Source organism: Antennarius striatus, chromosome 10 (assembly GCF_040054535.1).
Source record: "Antennarius striatus isolate MH-2024 chromosome 10, ASM4005453v1, whole genome shotgun sequence".
Classification (NCBI taxonomy): Eukaryota; Metazoa; Chordata; class Actinopteri; order Lophiiformes; family Antennariidae; genus Antennarius; species Antennarius striatus.
This window is the reverse complement of record NC_090785.1, coordinates 1,595,388-1,619,010: the sequence shown is the minus strand read 5'-3', so window position 1 is coordinate 1,619,010 and position 23,623 is coordinate 1,595,388. Positions and strand designations below refer to the sequence as shown.

The following is a 23,623-nucleotide window of genomic DNA, read 5'->3' as shown; positions in this document are numbered from 1 at the left end:
CACACACACACACACACACACACCAGATAACGATGACACTGTGTCTCCTTGAGCGAGAGGCGGGGTAACGGACAGATCTCACCTGTCCAGGTGACAAAGCCCCCCTTCCTACCCGATCTGGACTCCAGTAGTAATCAGTCGGTCACGGTCACCAAGTCACCAATCAGAGAGCTGCATGTCAGACAGACGGACAGGAACGTTTGCTATCACGACATTCTGGGTTGTGGGACGTGATGCTACTCAGTGCGAGTGCTAATCGATTCCTAATGACGTTGCTAGGCAACAGGAACCTCAAAATGAAGGGATTCAAACAATGATAACCAGCAGGCGACAGACGACCGTCTGGACTTCCTGGACCGGGTTCTTGATGTCTGATGAGTGTGTGAACATAACTCCTCCCCCTCATAACCCCACCTCCCCCCACCCCACCCCCATCATCTCTGAGCTCCTCCCAAACACTCGCGCCTCCAACCGTAACGTCTTTCTCTGGTTCCTAACAGCCTGAGTCTTGGCCTGTGTTGCAGGAGGATGAAACAGGCGAGGGCCGCTTCGGTTTCCCCGGTTACGGCATGGGCCCCACCTGCCTGCAGGCCAAAGACGGCATGGCCATCAAGGGCAACAACAACAACGCGCCCGCCTCGGCCGCGCCCGAGAAGAGCATCGACGAGATGAAGAAGCTGTTCATCAGCCGGGCCAAGCGCATCGACACGGTGTCCCGCGTGGCCTTCCCCCTCGTCTTCCTCATTTTTAACATTTTCTACTGGATCATTTACAAGATCATCCGCAGCGAGGACATCCACAAGCAGTAGGATGAGTCCTAGCAGACGTTACTGGAGATATTTATTGCTTCCCCTTCGCTAACCCCGCCCATTTCTTCACACCTCCTGAATAATGCCGACTGGTGCAATAAGCAATGCAGTAAAATGCATGAAATATGAATGTGGCAATACATTAATGAGACGAAGGACATGGGTTTGATGATGATGATGATGATGAGGATGGTGATGAAGAGGAGGAGGAGGAGCTTACAGCTATGTATTATACTCATGTACTCTCATCAATGGGAAGAATGACTTGGAAACAGGAAGTGACGGATTTTTTCACCAAAAAACAACAACAACAAACGATCAGTGCTTCCATTAAACGGGCGGATTTGTGGTCGATGTATCCGGATACGCTTCCCGCTCCTCCACGCTTCCCCACCCCCCACCCCTTGCCGCCGTCGCTTCTAGGACCACACAGACGATAGCGACGCCTGGACGGGCGGCGGCGGCGGAGACTCAAACCTCTGTGGTGTCGTTCGTTTCGTTCACCTCGACGCCTCCAGGTCCACGTTTGCTTTTTTTCCCCCCGTTGAGACTGAAACACGTTTACATCTTATTAGTGCTTCCGTGCTTTTTTGTCCCGCCTTAATGTGACCCCCACACACCCCCCGCCCCATCTGTCCAATCCGCTGAGAAGATGATGATGTAAATTCTACAGATTATAGCACCTGTTGTTGTGTCTCCACCTCGTCCGCGCACCAACGGTAGCTTCATCGCTAGCTAGCTAGCAGCAGCAGAGACGCGTTTAGCCGTAGCCATGCGAGACGGGAGCGATCGGTTTGATTTGTGCCAGCTTCTCTATGCAATGATCACTATATGCAATTATGATTTGTCCATCTGTAGGCTGCCCCGCCCCCCATCGCTCTTGCAACCCTACTGGTAAAAATAGAAAACGACTTAATCCCGCCGCCCCCCCCAAAAAAATACAGATAATTAAATGATCCACAAACAATCAGAATTGATGAAGAATTCCAGCGATGCAGGTTATTTTTCTTATTTTTCCGCACAAACGGTTGTAATTTATTTCAAAGTTTACAAAAAAAAGTCCCTAAATTTTTATTTTTTTCTGTGAAATTTATCGAAAATTTGAAATGTTTCCTTGAAAGCTGCTCTTATTACGTCTTCCAATGTTCGTTCAACTCTTTGCTTTCCTTACAGCAGCAAGTCGAGACCGTCAGTAGCTTAGCTTAGCTTAGCATGACTGATTTCATGGTTTATTTGTCTACGTGTTCAAGAATTGAGATGTGATGAGTTTGATAAGAACTTGTTGGTTGATTTTTCCGATTTGTCGACTTTAGAAGGGTGCATACTAACAGTTTCTATGTTTCTAGCCTCCATGCTAATGTGGGCTAGTAGATTTCAGCTCCAAAATTGTCAATAAGGTGAGTGAACAAAAAATTAATAATTTACTGAATTATTTTTTTGGAAGGCAAAATTACAAATAAAAAGTTTTCATTTTAATAGAAATAAAAACCTACAAAAGTTTTAAGCTGCTAATTCCCAGAGGTTAAGGGAAACTAAACGTTGTCCCTGAGATAATCCAGTTTAAATCAACAGTATAAAGAGTTTATCTTTCATGACCGAATAGTTTTTACCTTTTAAAAAAGCTTCAATAGATCTGATTACACCTTCGTATCGTCGGTCTGTCGTAACGCTAACACTTCCTTCATTGTGTTGTCATGATGTTACCGAAGGGCTACGCCATGCACGTGTTCCTGTTCCGTCACGTCGTAGAACCCACAACCCTCAACGATGCATTTAGTTCAGCCAATTATTTCCAGAGTCGAAAAACCGGGACAATTTTTAATGATTTTGTTGCAACAGATGCTAACGCTAATTTTCAACCTAGCATTTAGGAAGCAAAACATCACATTTAGACACATGACAAGCGCTAATATCCCTTCTGAGGCTGCAGGTTTGCATCTAAAGCTAACTAAAAGCGAGTTTGGGTGGTGAGAATATAATTCTAATAGGGTCGGATTTCCACATTCCTACTTTTACTAATAAATTTTGCTTCTATGGTGTTTGCCACACAGAGCTAATGCTAGCATTATCAAGAGAACAGGCACTTTTCTTAGCTAATCACATGCTCTGGAGCCAGATCAATTTTTCAGCATTTTTTCATGTGAGCGTCACAAATAAATTTCCAATGAAAAACCTTCAACCAGTACCTGTGGGGGCAGAGGAACAAAACATGACTGATGTCACCAGAAAGCTGAGCTACATGCTCTTTAGCTTGCTTGAAATGAAAGCATGGTAGCATTTTTTGGGCCCTTCCTTCATTGTATTCATTACCAGTTAGCACCAAAGCTAATCAGACCACAAAAAGGCTTTGAATTGCCGAAACACAGCTTAAAGCTAGCGCTAACATTTGGCTAGTGAAGTTTGTTTCAAGCCTCAGACATTAAACCGGCTGGATGGAAAGCTAAGATGCTACTTAGCGAAGGCTCCTGTTCTTTTGCTGAACGTTGTAGGACGTTGGGTTTTTTAATGTACGTAGCACAAATAAAATCGTTTCATCATGTGAATTCCAGATTCATGAACCTACCATTTCCTCTCATACATGTGTTTTATGTCGTGCTAACAAATGAAATATAAAATAAATCATGTGTTTGGCTTTTCTGATGGTCTGTCGGTAAAATTCACCCAGAATAAAGAAGGAAATACAGCAAATTTAGGTGAATTTACAATGTAAATAAACAGAAGAATCCGTTCTTTGGGCCTGCATTCATGATGGAACACCTTTATTTCCTGGACCAGTTCTGTCTAATTACTGGCAGAATTCACATTTCATTCCGTGCCATGTCTGAACTGGAGTCAGAACCACTTGTTTTGGGCTCCTCGTGCCAAAAGGGGTAGAATATGCAACCAGAAGGACCTACGAGCATATCGCGCATTCATTGGCCGCGCCACGTACGCTTCCTCGGGCGTGGCCACTGTGTGTACAGGCCTCACCTCATCGTGTTCATATTGTTATAATGTAAGGGGAGGGTTCGTAGATTCGGGGTTTATATTGCATTACGGCGTGATGTGATGCTTAAAGGCCGAGCAACGAAGGATTTTTGGGGAGTTTATAAATCCTTAAGTTCCGAACTGGATTTTAAAGTAGCATGGTTTGATTTGTTGATGATTAATGATCGCGTTTTGTTCCTCCTTTTATTGTATGTATAGTATAATCTGACGCCCTGAAGGGCGAATGAAAAATACTCCTGAACTGCTGTGAATTAAAGGAAATATTATTATTATTAAAGTTATTCTATTTATGAGTTTCTTTGCACACGTTGGAATGGCCTTAATTTTGCTTTCTTGGCTTCTATTGTGTATTGGCACAAAGTGCACCTGTTTGATTTGCATAAATGACGTTATGGCGCTTCTGAGCAGAGTGCACATCAAAAACAGGATGAAAAAAATACAAATCGTAAAATCTTTTTATTTTCATTAATCTGAGAAACAATATTTTGCATGAATAAATAAAATGACAGATATTTTGGCTTGTACAAAAAAAAATGTGAAGCAATTTTAGAGAATAAAAAAGAATGTACCGTTTCTGCTGTATCTGTATATATCTAAATATTTATTGAAATATGTCATACTACTAATTCTATTAACGATTAAAGGTTTTCTGAACAAAATCTCTTTTTGAACATTGTCGAGGTTGTTGGGAGTTGGATCTTCTGTTTTCTGTTACTCAACTCAAGGATCTGTGTAATCATTAAAGAAAATATATTAAAAAATGCAAATAAATGCTGGCTGTGGGTTCTGTTCTTGTCATGTGACACTTAACATTCTGGATCTTCACCCTCCACCCAGCAGGGGTCGCTGTGGGCGAACAGGAGTCTCTGTTTCGGTTCGTATCACATTTTATGTGGACAAAAGGACAGCTGGGAAATCTGGTGACTGTTTCCGACCGAACGGATCGACATCAGGTCAGTATGCTAACATGCTAACATGTTTATGACATTATTCAAGTTTACAGACTGATCTGATGTAGACTTTTGGTCAATATTTCAATTTTAATTTTTTTATATTCCTATGGTTTTGTTGAGTAGTGAGAGTAGAGGATTCTGGGTAATCATTAAAGCACTGAAGGTTTGTTAGACATGTGACCCGTTACTATACCTTTAACTTGACACCAGAGGGCGCCTCACCCTTCGTTGGGTGTTTATGGTTATTGGGTGGTGCTACAGGTAGTCATGGTAACATGGAAGAACAATAAACAGCTGTCAGTTGGTTTTTCCAGACGGTACTTTATTAACAGCATAGTGGCGTTCATGATCTGTTTTTTTACTGGCGCTACAGAGAGAGTGTTCCCAGGAAAATCCGAACTGAAACTTCCCAGCTGCACCTGAAGGCACCGTCACGATTTGAAGCAAAAAAACAAAAAACAAAACAGACCCAAAAACAGTTTCAAAACAGTAAATCTTTTTTTTTTTTTAATTTAGTTCTCATCGGCGGGTGAGTTGGGTTCAGACATGACGACAGGAAGTGCATCGGTGGAAGAAGCCGATGGGATTTTGGATTCATGCTCCGTTCAGACGCGTCCGTTCAAACCAACATCACTCAAGATAAAAAGCACAAACAAGTTTTCAGCTTCGTGACCTGACAGAATAAAAAGATATAAGACAGATCCATCGCAGATAAACGGTGGCAGCAATACACAGGATTGCCCAAGCAGTAAAGAACACGTTCCTTTAAGAAACAGGGATGAGAACGCGAAAAACTAACCTCTGGGTTGAATCCCCGATTCAAGTAGTAATCACCCTTTGTTGTTTTTTAATCTGTTTGCATCTTTGATTCTGTAATAAATTCAAGTTCAGCATGAAAAACAAAACAAAAAGGAGTCCAGATAATACAGGATGTGTTGGAGGAGGCGGAGACAGGACAGGAAGGGGAGGGACATTCAGGAGGAAGAGGAGGGGGGGGAGCGAAACCCCACGCGTCCACTAGGGGGCGCTTTTATGAGAACAACCCAAATGTAATGGAGGGGAGGGCGTGGCTACATTTTGTCCAAACGGTTCCTGCTGCGGTAGAAATCAATAATCAATCCAAACAGTAATCTAATTCATGTTGGGGGGGGGGCCCCACCTCCCCCCTGTTCACTGGCGCTGGGCCGGGTGGCGGCCCTCGCTGGGGCCGGCGCCGCGTCCGGAACCGAAGCTGGGTTTCTGTGCCATGCCTCCTCGGGTGGGCGGGCCACGTGGTCCGCCGCCGCCGCCTATTCTCTCCCGAGGGCCGCCGGGCCCCCCCGGGCCCCGGGGCCTCATGTCCCGCCTGTCGCCCTCTCGGGCCGACCGGGTCTTCTTCTCCTCCACGTTGAGACGGACGTCGCCGCGGAACTTGATGGGCTGCGTTGGAAAAAAGATCCGTTAAACACCGTAACCATGACAACAGAGTGGGGTGGGGGAGTGGTGGGGGGGGGGGGGGCCTCACCCGGTTGCTGAGGATCTTCTGCACCGGTTCAGAGTCGTCAAAAACCACAAAGCCAAAGTTGGGCAGCTTCCCCCCGCTGTTGATCCTCAGCTCCAGGACCGTACCGTATTCTGGATGGGGGGGGGACACAGGTTAGAAAAACTTAACTCGAGCCGGGGTACACCCCACGCCGCTGCGCCAGGTCGACTTACGCTCAAAGAACTCCTTGAGTTCGCTCTTGTCCACGTCGTGCGGGACGTTTCCCACGAACAGCTGCTGGGTGTCAGGGTACCGGACCACCCTGCGCCCCTCCGTCTCCCCCTGCTCCCCCTCCCGACCCGGTCTGGGCCCCCCCCTGTGGACCGCCGGGGGCCCCCCTGGTCTCTGCTCCCTGGGCCTCTGGTCGCGTTGGGGCCTCTGCGCCGCCGTCTGGGACTCGGGCTTCGACTCAACTCGGACCTGAAACAGACGAGTCAGTTTCTGTCAGGGCCCCCCCTGAGTCCTTAAGCCCCCCCCCCAGGGACAGGAAGTGGACCTACCGGCGCTGTGGGGGCCACTTTGACGACATGTGGAGTGAATCCGGATAAGGGGGCGGTCCCGCTGGGTGGGAGGTTCTTACTGGTGACCGACGCCCAGGAGAACGGCTGCGGGACACGAGACGTTAGAACCCGACCCCCCCATCATCATCATCATCATCAACCCCCCCTCTGTATTTACCCTGTTTTCCTCAGGGGCAGCAGGGGCAGGTTCAGCCGGCGCGGTGGCGGGTTCTGTGATTGGCGGGACGGGGGCGGGGCTCTTCTCCGTCGAGTCGTCGGCTGCGTCCGCCAGCGTCTCCGCTGCGGCGTCTGGCTTCAGGTCGACGCCCACGGGCTCCGCCTCTTTCTCCGCCTCCGGCTCGGGACTCGCTGACGCCGCCTCCTCTTCCTCCTCACCAGGCGCCGCCGGCCCCGAACTGGAACAACCAATCAGGAGTCGCGATGAGACACGAAACATAATAACGCTTTGACATCCGTCACCGTGGAAACCTACCAGGGAACCGGGTCGTAGAACGGAGCCGAGTCGTCTGCGGCGACGTCTGGGGAGGGGACTCGCTCCTCCATCTCCTCCGCGTCGTCCTCGGATTCTGGAAACACAAACTTGTTGAAGACTCCGCCCCCTTTCTGGTGACCCCTCCCCCCCACACTTCCTGTCCAATCACCTTCCGGCGGCTCCGAGTCGGAGTCCCCGAACACCTCGTCCTGGTACCGGAACACGTCGTTGTGGACGTAGAACTTGTTGGCGACGGTCCCCTGGAGGAGAGACGGAGACGTCATGACGACGGCTTCACGCGACACGTCTCACCTTCACAACGGTGGGCGGAGCTCCCACCTCGGGCGCCAGCACGAAGGTCTGCATGAACTTCCTCATTGGCTGCATGTTGTTGGACAGCTCGCCCATCACCTGGACGACCACGCCCTCGCTCAGCGTGGCGTGCGCGTCCACGTGACGGATCTTGGTGTGGCAGTCGCGGAAGCTCAGCGCCATCACCCGCTTGTGGATCTCCTGCAACGGGGGGAGGAGGGGGCGGGGTTTAGCATCAAACAGGTGGTCGTGCCGGTTGCCGCGGTAACAGAACTCACCGATTGTCCGTAAACGGCCTCCGCCGGCTTGCCGTTGCCGTCCAGGCCGCCGTGGACGTAGGAGGAGTTCTTCCCGTAGAACCTGAGCAGAAAGGGACGGCAGTTAGGGGGCGGCGGCGCAGGGGGTGGGGCAAAATGAAAGGGGCGGGGTCTCACCTGTGCAGGTAGTCGGGGGCCTGGTTCAGGAGCGTGTAATACTGTCGGACAAACTCTCGCCCGACCAGCTGGGCACTTGGCTTCTCCATCACCATTTCTTTGGTCAACTGGAAATCTGAGGGGGCAGGGGGGCAACAAGGAGGGTGAGAAAAACCAACACACCCTAAACGCACCGGGGTTAACCCGACTGTCCGTGATGTCACTTCCTGTTCAGCCCCATTCGCCAGCGACTGATTGATCGAAACTGCCATATCTTTAACATTTCTAGCAGTTAACGTCTCAGACCCAGTCGACCAATCAGCATGCAGCAGGGGTCAAAAGGGCATCCAATGAGGTTGTTTTCATAATGTCTCATTTTACCTTCATCACAGCCAATCAGATCTGACTTCCTGTTTCCAGCTCCTTCCATAAACCTATTATACCTTAAACCCCGCCCCCCCAGTTAATCAATAACTTATAACCATTGAGGTCGACCAATCAGGCGACAGCGTTTCCTCCAGCAGGTCACACAGAGGAACCCTGGAGGTTCTAGCAGGACCCCCCCCCCCCCCCACCGAGCCACACCTGGTGTAGCTCACCTGAGACCACGTGAGTCCCACGCGACCTGTGGGGAGGTACCACACGAGCTTCCGGTCTGCACTTCAACAACGGGGGCACGCGACCGTGTCGGGCAGCAGCTACAGTGACGGCATGGCGCGAGACAAAGGCCCCGCGTGCACGCGCCTCCGTGCGCCCACCACGGCGCAGCCTGTCGAGGCGCAGTACCCGGGCTTCCGGTGACCCACGAGCTCCCGGTTCCCTCCGGACCGGGCAGCTTACGGCCTCCAGCTGGGGGGGGGGGCAGCCCCCCCAACACGTGCCTCGATAGCCCCCCCCCCACCACACCCCTACCCTCCATTAGCTCCCAGCGAAGCTAACCGGCTAACTGCGTGGAGAAAACGTGAAAACCGAAGAGGAAAACCCGCGAAGGGGGAGTCTACCGAGCCGGAGTCACGACCCTATGAGAGCTAACGGGGGGGCCACACGCCGGGTACGGCTAACTCCTGGACATCCCTTGAAGCTGGACCGTGACGAGCGTAACCCACCCGTGTGAAGAATCACGTGAGTGACCACAAACGTTAACGGTATCGATTAGCCCACGCGACCACAGATCAGATCGCCAAATGCTAACGCATGCTAACACCGCTCAGCTGCGGCTAGCCCCCAGGATGTAGACGCGGCCTTGGGATGTGACCCAGTTTATTTACCGATTCCGACCCAAGAACTCCGTTTCTAACCGGTCACTTCTTCCGGTTTACCGTAAAAAAACGACTTACCGGTGGGTTAGTTATCAAAAACCGTTGATTGGGAACCAGCGACTTCCTTGAATCGCCTCTGCGGGAGACAGGAGCACTGAAGCGGCTTCACAACGTGCTGAAGTGCTTCGTTACCGGTTCCAGCACCGCAACCTAACTCTAAGTCCCGCCTTTTCAGAGCAGCTCAACCAATGGGGTTCAAAGATTGAAATTCAACCACCAATTACAAGGCGCTCTTCTAAGCCCTCCTGAATTGAAGCCAATCACGAAGGCATGTGGGTCGACCTGGAGGGCGCAGTGCGGCCAATCAAGTATTAGTGACGTCACATAGACGATTGTTTAATTAAGCGGCGTTCAGCGGTGTATTTTTGCCTCAGTGAGCGGTGCGCTGCAGCCTGGTGCCCACCTGGGGGCGACAAAACGCTTTTAAATTGGTAATTATTGGACCAGTCGAACGGAAGACATCAAATGATTCCGTTTGAGCCAATATTAATTCTGTTTTTAATTTTTTGGAGAATTCCAGTTTAATTCTGTATATAACTGTATGTAAATAAAACTTCCTACCGTTCTGTAGATTTTCGGGTCCATTTTCACCTCCAACTTTCACTATTAATATTTTTTAGTGAATAATATTTAGATTTTAGAGTCTAATGTTTGTTTTGTTCAGAATACCAAAAAGCTTGATGTTTTTATCAGTACATGATTTTAAATAATCAGTTTGTCAACCGCAAAACTTTAGGTTCAAGAAGTTAGACCAGCTAAAACGTCTACAACTGGTCTGATCGGATGATCTTGTTTACATAAACAAAAATCATGAATTTTATATCCATCCATCCTGTTTTTATTCACAGAGTCCATTATTGAATCCTGCCAAGAACCAAATATGCTTCTAATGTTTAGAGACGTGGGCCCAGTGTCAGGCCTGGTGGAACGCCACATTTAACTCAACCCAAACAGTACTCCTTCTCTTGATTACCCCTGGGGTAACTGGTTCCATGATTACCACAGTATAAACTTGATGGTTATCACCAACCCCCTACCCCCCTCAATCCTAAACTATCACACTCTGGAACAGGAACCACAGAGAAAACAACAAGACCGTTACTAGTTCCCATCTTCTTAAAGTCTGTCAGTGATGTGGAACCAGGACAGGTAGAACCAGGAGAGGTAGAATGTGGACAGGTAGAACCAGGAGAGGTAGAATGTGGACAGGTAGAACCAGGACAGACTTTTTAAAGTTCACAGTGACATAAAGTTGAACATCGACAGGAACCCTGAAGGAGAACCATGATAGGATGAACCCTGTAGAGACTCGCCTGTTGTTCCACGTTCTTGGCTGAGGAGTCTGGATGAAGGGGTGAGGATGGTGATCAGGTATCTGTCTCCCACAGGACGGTTTGTGTATTTCACTAAACGTTCTGCGGTTCCTTTTAAGTCTGTTCTAATTTTAGCCTTAATGTGAAGAAAAACACAGAAATGGTGTAAACATCCGTCTGAGGGGAATGAACTGTTTTTAGAATGTTTATGATTCTCTGGATATTTTAAAGACGTGTTTAAACTGTTTCCTTGAAGACGTGTTGGATGAAGCTCCAGGTTTTCATCCTGTTTAAACTTGTTCTATTATTTACGCGACGCTCCAACAGAACATCCATTTTTCATTTTCACTTCCTGCCTGAAGAACTGTGAAGAAAATATTTACAAAGTCGAAGAAAGGATCCAAATAAGTTTGACTTTGTTTTCTCGTCACAGAGCTGCTAACAAAAAAACAGACAAACAAACAACATGTTGTTGAGTCTTGAGGTTTTTAGTTCGTCCTTCAGAGTAGAAGTCTTCCTGAGACGGGTTTAAACCCAAAACGCTGTCGTTTCGGGGTCGTTCGCACAAAGGCACCATTCAGTGCTGCCTAGCGCCGCCGCCTCTTCTCACGTTTCACTCTGATTGTTTGTGACACTGGATTATTGTCCGTGCATGAAACAGATAGGAAGGCATGCAGAGATTCCACGTCTTTTCAGAGTCTTTTATTCATGAAAGCGTTTCGCTCAGGCCCTCGCTAGAAACATCAACGATCAGAAAAAACTCTCAGCCTGCGAGATTTTTCCCTCCTCAAATTCCAAACAGAATATCGTCTTTATTTTATTTTAATCAGGACACAACAGTTCAACAAACAAAAGAAGAGTCCACCACCCAAAGACAGCAAAAACTAAAGGTGTAGAAAGCGAGCAGAGGGACCGTTTATTGAGAAACTTTATTTCGACTTTTACAGTTTCACGTCTAATTGAAGCCCTGATCCAACATGAAAACTCAAATATAATTTACATCTTTACTGCTTTGTCCAACGGAATCCAAGGTTACTGTGGCGGGATGTTAGTAGAAACTGCACATTTCTCTTTTGTCATCTTTTTTTTTAGTGGTATAGGTAGTAAAAATAATTAGCAATTAGCACCGTTACAGTTTTAACTTAGGGATCAGCGCCTCGCCCGGTTGGCGGCCGCCGCCGCCAGGAGCCGTCACGTTGCCGTGGAGGAGCTCAGATGATGAGGTCGTTGTCGATGTCCTCTGCAAACAGACGGCGACGCTTTAGATTAACTGGCGTCCAACCGGAAAGGAGATGATGGTGGCGGTCGGTCGAGTCGGTACTCACGCTCCTTGATGCCGAAGCAGGCGGCCCACTCCTCCAGGGCGATGTATTTGTCGCTGTCGGCATCGCACTCTTCAAAGAAGCGGGTGGTGCAATGCTCCATGGGAATGAGGGGGGCACGCAGGGGGGACAGCTCTGTGTGGGTCAGGTATCTGTAGGGAGACACAAAACCACCAATCGGGACCGGTGAGGTTGGGGTCAACATAGGAACAAAGCTGTCAGTGAACCATGAGACTGTCCTCAAGGCGAATTCACGTTTCCCGAAACATTTGGCCACCTTAGCCAATCACAGTTGAGTTGTGACGTTGCAATTTACGTACTATGCCCAAAGATCTTTGGGTGCACTATGCAAATTGCGACGTCAACTCCGCTTCGATTAGCTATGGTACATATCAGTTAGCCGAATGGTTCAGGAAAAATACATCTGCGTCCTCCAGCACCAGAACAAGCAACCAATCATCTGTCAGCCTGCCAGGAACACGACCGGCGTCCTGAGCCCGGTGACTCTGGTGCAGTTCTACTTACCCGTCAGCGGGGTGCTGGTCCAGCTGTCCAAACTGCCAGTGGACGGGGAAGATGTACATGTTGTAGTTCTTCTGGAAGTCGTGGGCCAGCAGGTCCAGAGAGTGATCGCCGGCCTGCAGACGCTTCTCGTTCTCAAAGATCTTCTTTACCTGAAGGGTCGACAGTCGTCAGTGCGGCGGAGAAGGGTTCTGGTGAGCGGCAGGTTTCAGAACGTTCCTGGAACACTCACCCTGAGCTTCTGCTTCTCGCTCAGCAGGTTGTTGTCTTCATCGCGCTCGTACAGAGTCACCAGAACGTTCTTCAGCCAGTCCCTCATCCTCAGTGGAAACTCGTTCAGCTCAGAGTCCATGCAGGGCTCGATGTCTGCAGATCAATACATCAAGAAACCACGTCTGGTTGACAACGACATGACAGGAATATCCTCAAATCCTGACCTGAGTCCTGTTGGACCGTCCTGAACTCAATCCTGATCTCCATTCGAACCCTTCACCCCTGCTTCATTTGATCATTGCAATGAAACCCCAGCATGACCAGACAGGTCCTCCACCCTCTCCATCCGTCAGCGCTAACAGCTCCACCCTAAGTGTAACCAAGAGCTCGACAATAGTGAGGTTCTTTTGGGGTTCTGGTGGAGGGATTGGTTCTGACTGCAGGTTTAGTTTAGTTCAAACAAAAGTTTTAATGTTTTAAAACCCTGAATAGAGAAAATTAACTCAAAATTTTATTCCGCCTAATTTTCCTGCAACTAGAAAAGAACATGAGTCCCCTGAGAGAAAGGTTCCGGGTGGAGTCCACCCACCCAATCACGTCTAGAGGTTCTTTCGTATGCTGATGAATCATGGACCTAGTTATGGACAGTTAGCGTTCCTCTTTTTTAGCTCACATTTGCAGGGTCCGACGTAGTCCAGGTGCAGCTTATGGCCCTTCTTGGTTCCCTCCAAGGTGCACTTGGTGGCAAAGAAGTGGCAGGAGGTATCATAGGTCTTGTTGTCGGTGCCGCAGATCTGCGAAGGGCACAGCTGATGTTAGCTGGCATTTATGCTACATTTAGCCTAGCTAACATAGTGTTACACAATAGGAAAAGAAACACGGAGTGATTCTAGGATACTGAAACCAATCCAGGACACAAGGAAATGAGTTTGGGCGTTTGATGAGTTCACAGCCAGACAGGAAAAAGGAAATTGCACCATCCACTCACGTGCTCAAACTCTCCCTCGGCGGCGGGGCAGCTGGTGGGGTCCTGGCACACACAGATGGGTGTGTTGCTTTCGTCCACCTCGCACACCTTTCCTTTCTTGCAGTGGTGTTCCAGGCAGGGATCTGAAACGAAAGCACAGTCCAGGTTAGAAGCTTTCCACCAACGTTCTGTCCAGAGACGCCGTCGCCTCATGGAAAAAACAGGCATCATGGAAATGCCTGCAGCCAACCAAAGTGTTGGAGCGCTGTTAATATCCCATAATAATGTGGTACTTTTATCCCGCTGACGACATTCCCTGACAGTCAACCTGTCTCATAGAAACTTTCCAGTTTCCTTCTTTCTTTCTCTTCAGATTTTATTCTGCTTTAATATTCAGATGTCAGAAATTCATCTTCATTTAATCATCATCTGATTGGACGAGTGCTGTGGTTCAGTTGTCACCTGGTTAGTTGGTTAGTTTATGGAATTGATTAAGTGTTTGCTTGTTGCTCCTTTAGTTTGTTGGTTCATTGTACTACCATTGTTGGTCCATTTTTTGGTTCTTTTGCTGTTTGAAGACAGAAACAGCCATTTAAAGCAGTCTACTTCCTTGAAGAAGTGGGCGTGGCAAGGCAGAGGAAATTCTGGAGAAGACGACTGTGAAGGTTCTTAATCATCCAGGTCATGGTTATCCACTGGAGTTGTAGAAAGTTCCTTGAAGGAACCTCCTTCAAGGAGAGAAACGACTATCAAAGACAGCAGGAACATCACTGGAGAAAGGCAATGGAGGACCAGTTGGTTGGTTGGTGTTGAGGGAGGCGTCTCAGAGACACCTCAAGCTGTATTTTTCCAGCTCTTTCAGCTGCAGTGAAGCTGAAACTGATCCTGAACATTTTGTCCGGACCTGCTTGTGTTGCCTGTGGTTCAGTAGCTTCCCCATTAAAAACAGGGTGGAACATGTAATTGCAGCTGTCTGCTATTAAAAACGCTTGATCTGCCTGTCTGAGGCGCCGTCCAACCGCCAACCCACAAACTGCAACGCCAGCGCTCCGTTTCTCTGACTGCTTTTTTGAGGCAACAGCTTTTATTCTCATTAATTTTTTAAAATCTTTTTTGACTAAAATAAAAATGAAACATTCATATTTGTGGTGTGGTGCTGGCCTGCTGGTTAATATTCATCAACATGTGATCTCTACCCTTAGATGGACGCGATCGTCCACCATGTTTGTGTCATCCATGAAGGTGTCTCTCCTTTAGCTTTGTTGGATTTCTAGTCACCACCAAGCTCATCTATTCTCATCTAGAGTCTGGTGGTCTGGATCTACCAGTGGATGTATGTTCTACCCTTACCTAGAGTCTTGTGGTTTACTATGTCTATGTTCAATTCTCATCTAGAGTCTTGTGGTTTGGATCTACTGGTGGATCTATGTTCTACTCTCAACTAGACTCCTGTGGTCTACCAATGGATCTATGTCTTACCCTCATCTAGAGTCTTATGGTCTGGCTCTGTTCTACCCTCATCTAGAGTATTGTGGTCTGGGATCCATTTCCTATCCTCATCTAGAATCTTGTGGTCTGGATCTACTAGTGTATCTGTGTTATATCCTTATCTAGACTCTTATGGTCTGCTTCTACCAGTAGATATACAGTATGTTCTACCCTCATCTAGAGTTTCATGGTCTGGATCTATGTTTTACCCTCATCTAGAGTCTTGTGGTCTGGATCTACTGGTGGATGGTCCAGAGTTTTGATGGTCTCCATGTTTCTCTGTGTTTCTACTGCTCTAGACTTTGTCCAGCTTTATTTTTACGTGGTTCCTCATACTCTGGATCAGTCCCTAGCCTCCACAGCTGGACACCTCTGAGCTGATCCAAAAACTTCAGCAAAAAAACCTCCTCTGTGGTTCTGGTCAACCTCCTGGGATTGGGAGGCAGTGAACGTCCTCCTAAATAGTGAACATGTGTTTCCACATTTGTGAACTTACTCTCGTCAATAGAGTCATCAAGGATCTCAATGGCCTCATCAAACTCTCCAACCTCAATCTGCACCGGATTGGCCCCCACCTCGGCCTCCTAGAGAGAAGACAGATCAGGGGTCAGACTGGAAGTGGCTCCTGGTCACATGTAGAGGATTTTCACATCATTTGTGCTCCAGAGGGAGAACCTGAACCAGTCAACAACTACCTCCACCTAGAAACATGTCTATTTCTGCTCAAACCAAACCGCCTAAATACCCCTGGGTGAGGTTGACGTGCCACCGCTAGCAGCTCCTCCCTGAAGACCAAACAGGGTCTGGGAAGTCCGTCCTATGCTGCAATAACAAGCAGCTGGTCCACATGTGGCCACGGCATGGAAACGTAACGGCTTCCTGAGCAGACGGCTAAAATTAACAGCTGTGGGATCTCTGGTCCAGCTGGACCGCGGCAGCAGGAAGCAGATATTCTGGTCCCTTAACTGTTTGGACCAGGTTCTCAAGGACTTTGTGTCCTGAGAAGGGGAGAGAGGGAACATTTTTCTCTCCTTTAGCAGGAAAATTCATGGAAGGATTTGAGTTCTCAACGCATCCAAAGCCTCAGAGTTCTGGGTGTGAACAGACAGCTTAGACTGGGTCGCCAGGGCCAAACAGAACATCTGGTTCTCCTTGGAGAAGCTTCACCAGAACATGTTTTAATCAGGATTGGGGGGGTTGTTTATTTTGTTTCTGTCCTCAAGTGAAGGTTCAGTAGTGGTGCGTTCAGGTGCACCTCGGATGTGTGCCGACAGCTGGAGGTGTCCATCAGGAGAACCTCATTGATGGAGCGGGATAAACACTGGAACCATGTGGGGTGGGGGTGGGGGGGCTGGTTCCCAGGCTCAGGAACTCTTTCGGGGATTCACACCAGATTTACATCGTGTGAACAAATGTTTGGCGGCGCCGTCACCGATTGGAATGTCTGTCAGAACAGCTGCTTGGATCAGGAGAACCGTTTATCAGTTTGGTGGTTTTTGTTTACTCCAGCTATCGTCTGTGACACCAGAGGGAGTTTAGGAAGCACAATCAACCAATCAGCGCAGAGCTACGCCTCCATTTGACCAGGACTTCAGGGTTCTGTGAATCTGATTCCTCTGAGAGAAGAACAGGAAGAACATCTGGACTGACCTCAGCCACCGGCTCCTCGGTCACCATCTCCTCCACGACGGCCTCCTCCTCCTCAGTCTGGAAACAAACACACGCTAAACCACAAGAACTCCTTTGTATGGACACACACACACACACACACACACACACACACAGGTCTAACTTACAGGAGCAGCCCAGGCGCTGCCAGCCAGGCACAGGATGAAGAAAATCCACACCCTCATCTTCAAAGTCTGTGGAGACAAAACAGATCAGATCAGCCAGTCAGGAAGAAGAGACTAGTTTAAACACCTGAAGAAGAGACTAGTTTAAACACCTGAAGAAGAGACTAGTTTAAACACCTGAAAAAGAGACTAGTTTAAACACCTGAAAAAGAGACTAGTTTAAACACCTGAAAAAGAGACTAGTTTAAACACCTGAAGAAGAGACTAGTTTAAACACCTGAAGAAGAGACTAGTTTAAACACCTGAAGAAGAGACTAGTTTAAACACCTGAAGAAGAGACTAGTTTAAACACCTGAAGTAGAGACTAGTTTAAACACCTGAAGAAGAGACTAGTTTAAACACCTGAAGAAGAGACTAAACTAGTCTCTTCTTCAGGTGTTTAAACTAAACACCTGAAGAAGAGACTAGTTTAAACACCTGAAGAAGAGACTAGTTTAAACACCTGAAGAAGAGACTAGTTTAAACACCTGAAGAAGAGACTAGTTTAAACACCTGAAGAAGAGACTATTTTAAAACACCTGAAGAAGAGACTAGTTTAAAAACCTGAAGAAGAGACTATTTTAAAACACCTGAAGAAGAGACTAGTTTAAAACACCTGAAGTAGAGACTAGTTTAAACACCTGAAGAAGAGACTAGTTTAAACACCTGAAGTAGAGACTAGTTTATTTTGATTTTTTTTTTATTTCCTTGCTTCATTTTCATATAATTGTTTTATTTCTTCTTTGATGGTTAATCTCGTTGTCCATCATCACAGCTGGTTGTTGCGGTTCGTCTGGTTGGCATGGCAACTCATCAAAATCATATCAGACATCATCGCACCTGTTGGTTACGCCTCATACAGTATGTTTTCGCCGTATTTACTGCTGCTGAACACAAACACATGACTTCAAGCGTGTGCATGTGTGCGAACACTCGTGTGAACGCAAGCGTGACCTTTTATGGTCGTGTTCAGACGGCGTTCCTTTCCGTTATCTCCGGCTCACGTTCTCCATCTGATGTCTGACTGTCGGAACGTTCGCCTCCTTCCTCTTCCTCTTTATCGCGTCTCGTCTGGACGACTAAATAAGGGCGTCTTTGATCCTTGATGTTTCCTCCTCCTCATCCGGAGACCAACCAGATGGTTCTCCTGCTAGAATGGACGTTCCCTCTGGAACGCTGGGAGATCAGCGGGATAAGCGGATTTAAAAAATAGCTGGAATTCCTTCAGCTGCAGTTTAAACCGATTCTAAACCAATAAAACCAGACGACCTCCTCTGGAGGTGAAGGAATGAGTTTGAACACTTGAAAAATGCAGGAAGGCCTCCGGACAAACATGTTTGGGCAGATCGGTGGAAGCCTCCAGTGGCTCCAGATCCAGAACCTCCCGTCGCTGGAACAAAGACGTTTGTTGTTCCCCGGAGGAGCCGTTCCCAAAAACTGCGTGTCTGAAACGTTTCCGAACGGTCCGGAGACGTGAAGTCATGAGTCGCCTGGAAAAACTTGAGAACTCCAAACAACTCGGCGCACAAGGGCGCTCCTCTGTTGGGGGGTGGGGGGGTGTAGGGAGGAGTGATCTCACTCCCCAGGTCTCATCACCTGGAGTGAGGGTGTTTGATTTGGAGGGACACGGCGTTCCCGTCGGATCCGGACAACACTGACGTCACAGCAAAACAAATTATTTTATTTGGAACGGGGGCGAGTCGAGCTCATGAAGAGGTTCTTGTTCGGCTCCGCCTGTTTAGTTTGGGAGCAAAACAACCGGCGCCGCGCTCCGGTATCTCCCCTTCCTGACGGGAACAGGTTGAGAGGAATTCTTTCTTCTTCTCTCTGATGAAAGAGTGAATTCAAAACATCCAGTCAATAAAGTCGGATTTCCTGTCAGGAAATCTTCATCAGTCCGTCTGGAGTCATCCTCGAGCTCTCATTGGTTGCTTCTGTTTTCCATCTGGAGCGTCGGTTCCGCCTTTAAACCGATGGAACGGAGAGGTTCTGGAAAATCATCCTGTTGAGGAAGACGAGGCTCCTTCGATTCGGGCCTGAAACACGCGACCCCATCTTTGTTGTGTCTGATGTCAAAATTAGATTAGAAATAAAGACATGTCTTATAGGGGCTCCTGATTGGCTGTCAGGAGGTCAGGTGACTACCAGATGTGCTACCTCTGATGGACGGTGTGTTTAAGTTTACCATTGGTGAAATAATGACGGGATGTGCGTTCAGGAACTGTTGTGGAGACGTTTCAGAGCGAAACGGGATCTTCTCCCCTGAAGGTGTGTCTGGATGCTGGAGCTGTTGATCACATCTTTTCCTCCTCTTCCTCAGTTCACCTGAATATTCCTGCTGTTCCAGGAGCGCCGGATCAACTTACCGGGACAAAGAGCGTTTTCAGAGCGAGCAGAACGGGAGGATAGAGGATGGAGGTAACCTGAGCTTCTGGTCATGTGACCTCCTGACCTGCTCTTTGACATTTTTTTCACCCTGGCATTGTTGATAAAATACTGCTCTCTGATTGGACGCCTGGTAATGAGGGTCGGTATGATTTGATCTCATATCAGGACCAGTAGGGGGTTTAAAAAGGGTTCTGGTCCAGACGGTTTGGATCAGCAGCACCAGCTGACCTCACCATTTTTTCCTCTCCTCAGGGCGGCTCAGCCCTTCCTTCCTGTCTGGGATTGGAGGTTTTCTGGAGATTGCCAAGTGGCCAAATATTTCCCATCGCCCCCCACTCCTCCTCCTCCTCCTCCCCCCTCAACAGCTAACCCACCAGAGACACCGAGTCTGTTTCACAGCTCGTAAAAATCCTGGACAGGTGTGACAAACACCCAAAACAAGACCCTCTGTTTTAATGAGGTTCCCACTGGTTCCCACATGGATCACACTGGTTCTACTGGTTCTACTGGATCACACTGGTTCTATTGAGTCCCACCGGTTCCCAGAACACTGGTTCCACGTCTCCATCAGCCCCCCCCCCCCCCCCCTTGCAGACGTGCGGCGTCCGTCACTCAAGACAACCGAACTAATGGAGTTGTTTAAACAGCTGGTCGCCTGTTGCTATGGCAACACACATTCTTCGACATGGGAGTGTGTGCGTGTGGGGGTGGGGGGGTCACAGTCTGATGAGGAGAACAGGGAGGGAGAAATATTTGTCAGACAAACACTCCCAGTACACTAAGCTGGAATCCATCACCCCCCCTCCTCCTCTTCCTCCTCTTCCTCCTCATTCTGATTTAATTTCAGATTGAATTCAGATTGAATCCAGATTAAATCCAGATTAAATCCAGATTAAACTTGAGCTGCTCAGAAACAAACGTGAACGGAAACGTGGGTTTGGACCTCCGTAGACCTCCTCCTCATCTTCACCCCTCACACACCAAACACACACCTGTGAAATATCGAGTTGTCAAAGTTCCTACACCCCATGACCCCCCCCCAGACCTGACCCCCCACCCCCACCCCCAGACAGACGGCGGTCACATGACGAACGCCTTACCTTCGCTTCAGAGCAGAGAGAAGTCAGCGGTGTTCAGGGCCGATCTGACCGCCTCCACCGCTCACAAAGAAGACATTTCCAGTGGGACGTCCCAACCGGGATGCAGGCCCCTCCCCTCCCCCCTCCAGGCCCCGCCTCTGGAGGGCGGGGTTTAAGTTCTCCACTGCTGCAGCTGAAATGGAGCCATCAGAGCATCAGGATGGAGGACAGAAGATCAGAGGCTTTGGGTCAGAACAAAATGAATATTTAAAAAAAAGAAGGTAATAAAGCGGCGGGTCATGTGATCAGATCCCGTCAGAGGAGAGAAACGGTTTTATTGAGTCTCTGTGACAGGAAGTGGGTTTGGTTTAATTACAGCTCCAGTCGTTCAGACGCAGCGGCACAAACATTCATTTTCACATCAGAAGAAATGAGCTGCAATTTATTGTGTGTGTGTGTGTGTGTGTGTGTGTGTGTGTGTGTGTGTGTGTGTGTGTGCGCGCGCACATAAAATACATTTTTAAATAAGAAATATGTCTGAAGGCGTGAAGCGTTTTCACACAGGTGGAATCACATCTTTATTACACTTTCACTTCCTGCGTGTGATTTTATTAGCATGTTGCCATGACGACATAGGCAGTAGCATTAGCATCCAGTGTGGTGTTTCATTGCACCATCATAATTCATCACATGACAACAACTGTTAGCGTCCCTGCAGCACGCGGAGGATCCTGTCCTCTGATTGGATGCTTGTCTTGTGCTTTGATGAAACTAGAACAAAGTCACTAGATAAGCTAACCCGAGCTAACATGAGCTAACGCCAACCCGTTGAACAGAGTTCACACCAGATCAGCAGACAGCATGAAACCTTGACCCCCCCCACCCCCCATGTTAACACTGTAATCACATCTCTGCTTTCATCTTCATCCTGCTGAGCGCTAACAGATGCTAAGAGTCCTCTTCTTCCTCCTCCCGTCTCTTTGCAGTGGGTGATGTGGCAGAGAGACACGTTCAGACCTGTTGCCTCCATCATCTGAGATAAATACAGAGATAACTGCCACGTATACAGAGAGATGGGGGAGAGGGGGGGGAGAGGGGGAGAGAAGAGGGGAGGGAAGAAGGGTGAGAGGTAAGAATGAGAAGTAGACAGAAAGGTAGAGGTGAGGGAGGGCAGGAGGGATGTGGGAAGGAAAAATAATGTCCTGGTGTAACGGCGCCTCCCTCCCCCCACCTCCTCCCACCCCTCCTCCCCCACCTCCCCCCTCATCAGCGCCACGTTGCATCCAGCTGTCGTTACCCTGCTGTTCGTCTCCGTGGGAACCGACCGGGTGTCGGAGCCCATCTGGACCGGCTGCTCCTGTCTGGACCCGTCCTGAACCCGGAGAACAGGTGGGAAGTTCTGCTGAGGTTCCGTTAAGTGGAGCCTGAGAGGGCGGAGCCTCAAAACCCCCATCATCTCTACTGGGATTGACCTTTGACCCTGTGTCACCTGGGGCAGACTCCACGCCCTGTGACCTTTAAACAAAGCCAGCAAATCTCAATGTCTTTCCTGTCAGCGCTAAGAAAGAGCTAGTTAGCGCTAATGCAGAGCTAGTTAGTACTAATGCAGAGCTGATTAGCGTTAATACAGAGCTAGTTAGCGCTAATGAGGAAGAGAACCCGGTTAGCGTGTGATGAAGAGGAAGCAGCTGCAGACGGTTTGATGGCGTGTCGAGCAGCTGGGACACGGAGTTCAGACACGCTACTGGTTGGTGTGGCCCCTCCCACTGATGCCCCCCCCTCCCCACACACACACACACACCGCATAGGAAACGCTGCCAGCTACCAACACAGCAGCTTCCCCTCCACCCACACAGAGACTCCTGTCAGAGGGCTGATGTTTACAGGTCAAATCCACTTAGACTCTCCATCCTGACACGACAACAAACAACCAACACAACCAGCAGCGTGTTTATTCACTGGAACCAGTGGCTGGATGGGCTAGGGGTTAGGGACTGGGTTTAGGGTTAGGGATTGGGGTTAGGGTTAGGGATTGGGTTTAGGGTTAGGGATTGGGGTTAGGGTTAGGGATTGGGTTTAGGGTTAGGGATTGGGTTTAGGGTTAGGGATTGGGTTTAAGGTTAGGGATTGGGTTGGGGTTTAGGTTAGGGATTAGAATTTGGGTTTAGAGATTGGGTTAAGAGTTGAGTTTAGGTTTAGGGGTTGTGAGTAAGGGTTGGGTTAGGGGTTGGATTTAGGGTTAGGATTAGGATTAAGGGTTTGGATTAGGGGTTAGTTTTAGGGCTTTGGGGTTGGGATTGAGGTCTGGGTTACGGGTTAGTCACCACAACAGCAGTGAAACTCATTTCAACCCGTCATGATGGTTTTCAGGATGTTCATCACAGATACCCTAAAATCACAAATTGAACAGGGGGCACCAGGGGAACCCCAGAGTTCTCCCCATGAGGGTATCCCCTTCAATTCATCCTTAGTAACTCGTGTTTCCTGATGGCTAACAGAGGAGAACAACAGTAGAACCATGGCACCGGGTCAGTGGGGCCCCAGGTTCGTCAACCAGGACCAAAGACCCCTGCTCGTGAGCAGGGGTCTTTGGGTGTGTCATGTAGGGCGGGGTTGGGTTCTAGTTTTGCCAACGCTTCCATCAGACACAGTTCATGTGAGGACATGTCTAAAATGTTCTTCAGGTGATTGTGGCGTTCTGTTTGTGTCTAGCATGAATTAAATAATCCACATTCCCATCGCATCTCTTTTCATTCACGACCGTCTGCTCCACATTCAGGAAGTCTTTCATTTTCTGAACGCAAATCAAAACTCCGTCGGCTGTCGCCAAAACAAGGAAGCGGCAGCGGCGGCCGCCACGTGTCTGAACGCCTCGTCTCGCCGCGGCGGTGGAACGAACACTGGGGTGTTGCTCCGCCCACCTGTGTAACACATCAGAAGCACTTTTTTTTTTACACCGTGGACTAGAATACTCGTCGTTTGGCGAACATCTTCTTGATGTCTGTTTAGTCTACTCAGATTGCAACGCTAGTTCCCACCTTGCTAACATCAGCTGCAACTCAGAGATTTAAAATAATGAATTCAAATCAAATCCATAAATAAAACCATGGTTGTTGTTTTCATCCTTCAGCTCTGTAGGATAAAAACCAGCCACACCTGAGAGACCAGCAACGAAACCTGAAGACAGGAA

General features: G+C 48.5%; 3 protein-coding genes across 4 annotated transcripts in view; 1 reads left to right on the top strand and 2 right to left on the bottom strand.

Annotated features, from left to right (window-relative positions):
* Positions 1–1,731, top strand: part of glra1 (glycine receptor, alpha 1) — a 42,400-nt gene extending 40,669 nt beyond the window's left edge. For both annotated transcript variants that reach the window (XM_068325067.1, XM_068325066.1), the window contains one exon: positions 525–1,731. In XM_068325067.1, coding sequence (XP_068181168.1) covers positions 525–809 — 285 coding nt within the window. In that variant the 3' untranslated portion in view covers positions 810–1,731. The remainder of the gene's footprint in view (positions 1–524) is intronic.
* Positions 1,732–4,838: 3,107 nt separating this feature from the next.
* On the bottom strand, positions 4,839–9,451 carry g3bp1 (GTPase activating protein (SH3 domain) binding protein 1). Its single transcript, XM_068325059.1, has 11 exons — positions 9,328–9,451; positions 8,012–8,126; positions 7,856–7,937; positions 7,605–7,778; positions 7,435–7,525; positions 7,266–7,359; positions 6,951–7,188; positions 6,773–6,877; positions 6,446–6,692; positions 6,255–6,364; positions 4,839–6,169 (listed from the first exon to the last, which is right to left on the bottom strand). Exons 2-11 carry the CDS (start codon positions 8,104–8,106, stop codon positions 5,921–5,923), a joined length of 1,485 nt encoding a protein of 494 aa, XP_068181160.1. The 5' UTR covers positions 8,107–8,126; positions 9,328–9,451; the 3' UTR covers positions 4,839–5,920.
* Positions 9,452–11,309: 1,858 nt separating this feature from the next.
* Positions 11,310–20,544, bottom strand: sparc (secreted protein, acidic, cysteine-rich (osteonectin)). Its single transcript, XM_068325068.1, has 10 exons — positions 20,455–20,544; positions 16,931–16,996; positions 16,785–16,841; positions 15,631–15,718; positions 13,668–13,789; positions 13,353–13,473; positions 12,699–12,832; positions 12,470–12,618; positions 11,948–12,096; positions 11,310–11,862 (listed from the first exon to the last, which is right to left on the bottom strand). The coding sequence occupies exons 2-10, from the start codon at positions 16,985–16,987 to the stop codon at positions 11,834–11,836; spliced, it is 906 nt and encodes a 301-aa protein (XP_068181169.1). The 5' UTR covers positions 16,988–16,996; positions 20,455–20,544; the 3' UTR covers positions 11,310–11,833.
* Positions 20,545–23,623: the final 3,079 nt, after the last annotated feature.

What these genes read in the sequence shown, in the direction of transcription:
- g3bp1 (XM_068325059.1), bottom strand. Translation starts at nt 8,106, where the DNA reads ATGGTGATGGAGAAGCCAAGTGCCCAGCTGGTCGGGCGAGAGTTTGTC. An exon ending in TTCTACGACCCGGTTCCCTG is followed by an intron (nt 7,189 to 7,265) that starts GTAGGTTTCCAC and finishes TGGTTGTTCCAG; the next exon opens with TTCGGGGCCGGCGGCGCCTG. An exon ending in CTGCCCCTGAGGAAAACAGG is followed by an intron (nt 6,878 to 6,950) that starts GTAAATACAGAG and finishes CGTGTCCCGCAG; the next exon opens with CCGTTCTCCTGGGCGTCGGT.
- sparc (XM_068325068.1), bottom strand. Translation starts at nt 16,987, where the DNA reads ATGAGGGTGTGGATTTTCTTCATCCTGTGCCTGGCTGGCAGCGCCTGG. An exon ending in GCAGCGCCTGGGCTGCTCCT is followed by an intron (nt 16,842 to 16,930) that starts GTAAGTTAGACC and finishes GTTTGTTTCCAG; the next exon opens with ACTGAGGAGGAGGAGGCCGT. An exon ending in GCGAGAAGCAGAAGCTCAGG is followed by an intron (nt 12,619 to 12,698) that starts GTGAGTGTTCCA and finishes TCGACCCTTCAG; the next exon opens with GTAAAGAAGATCTTTGAGAA.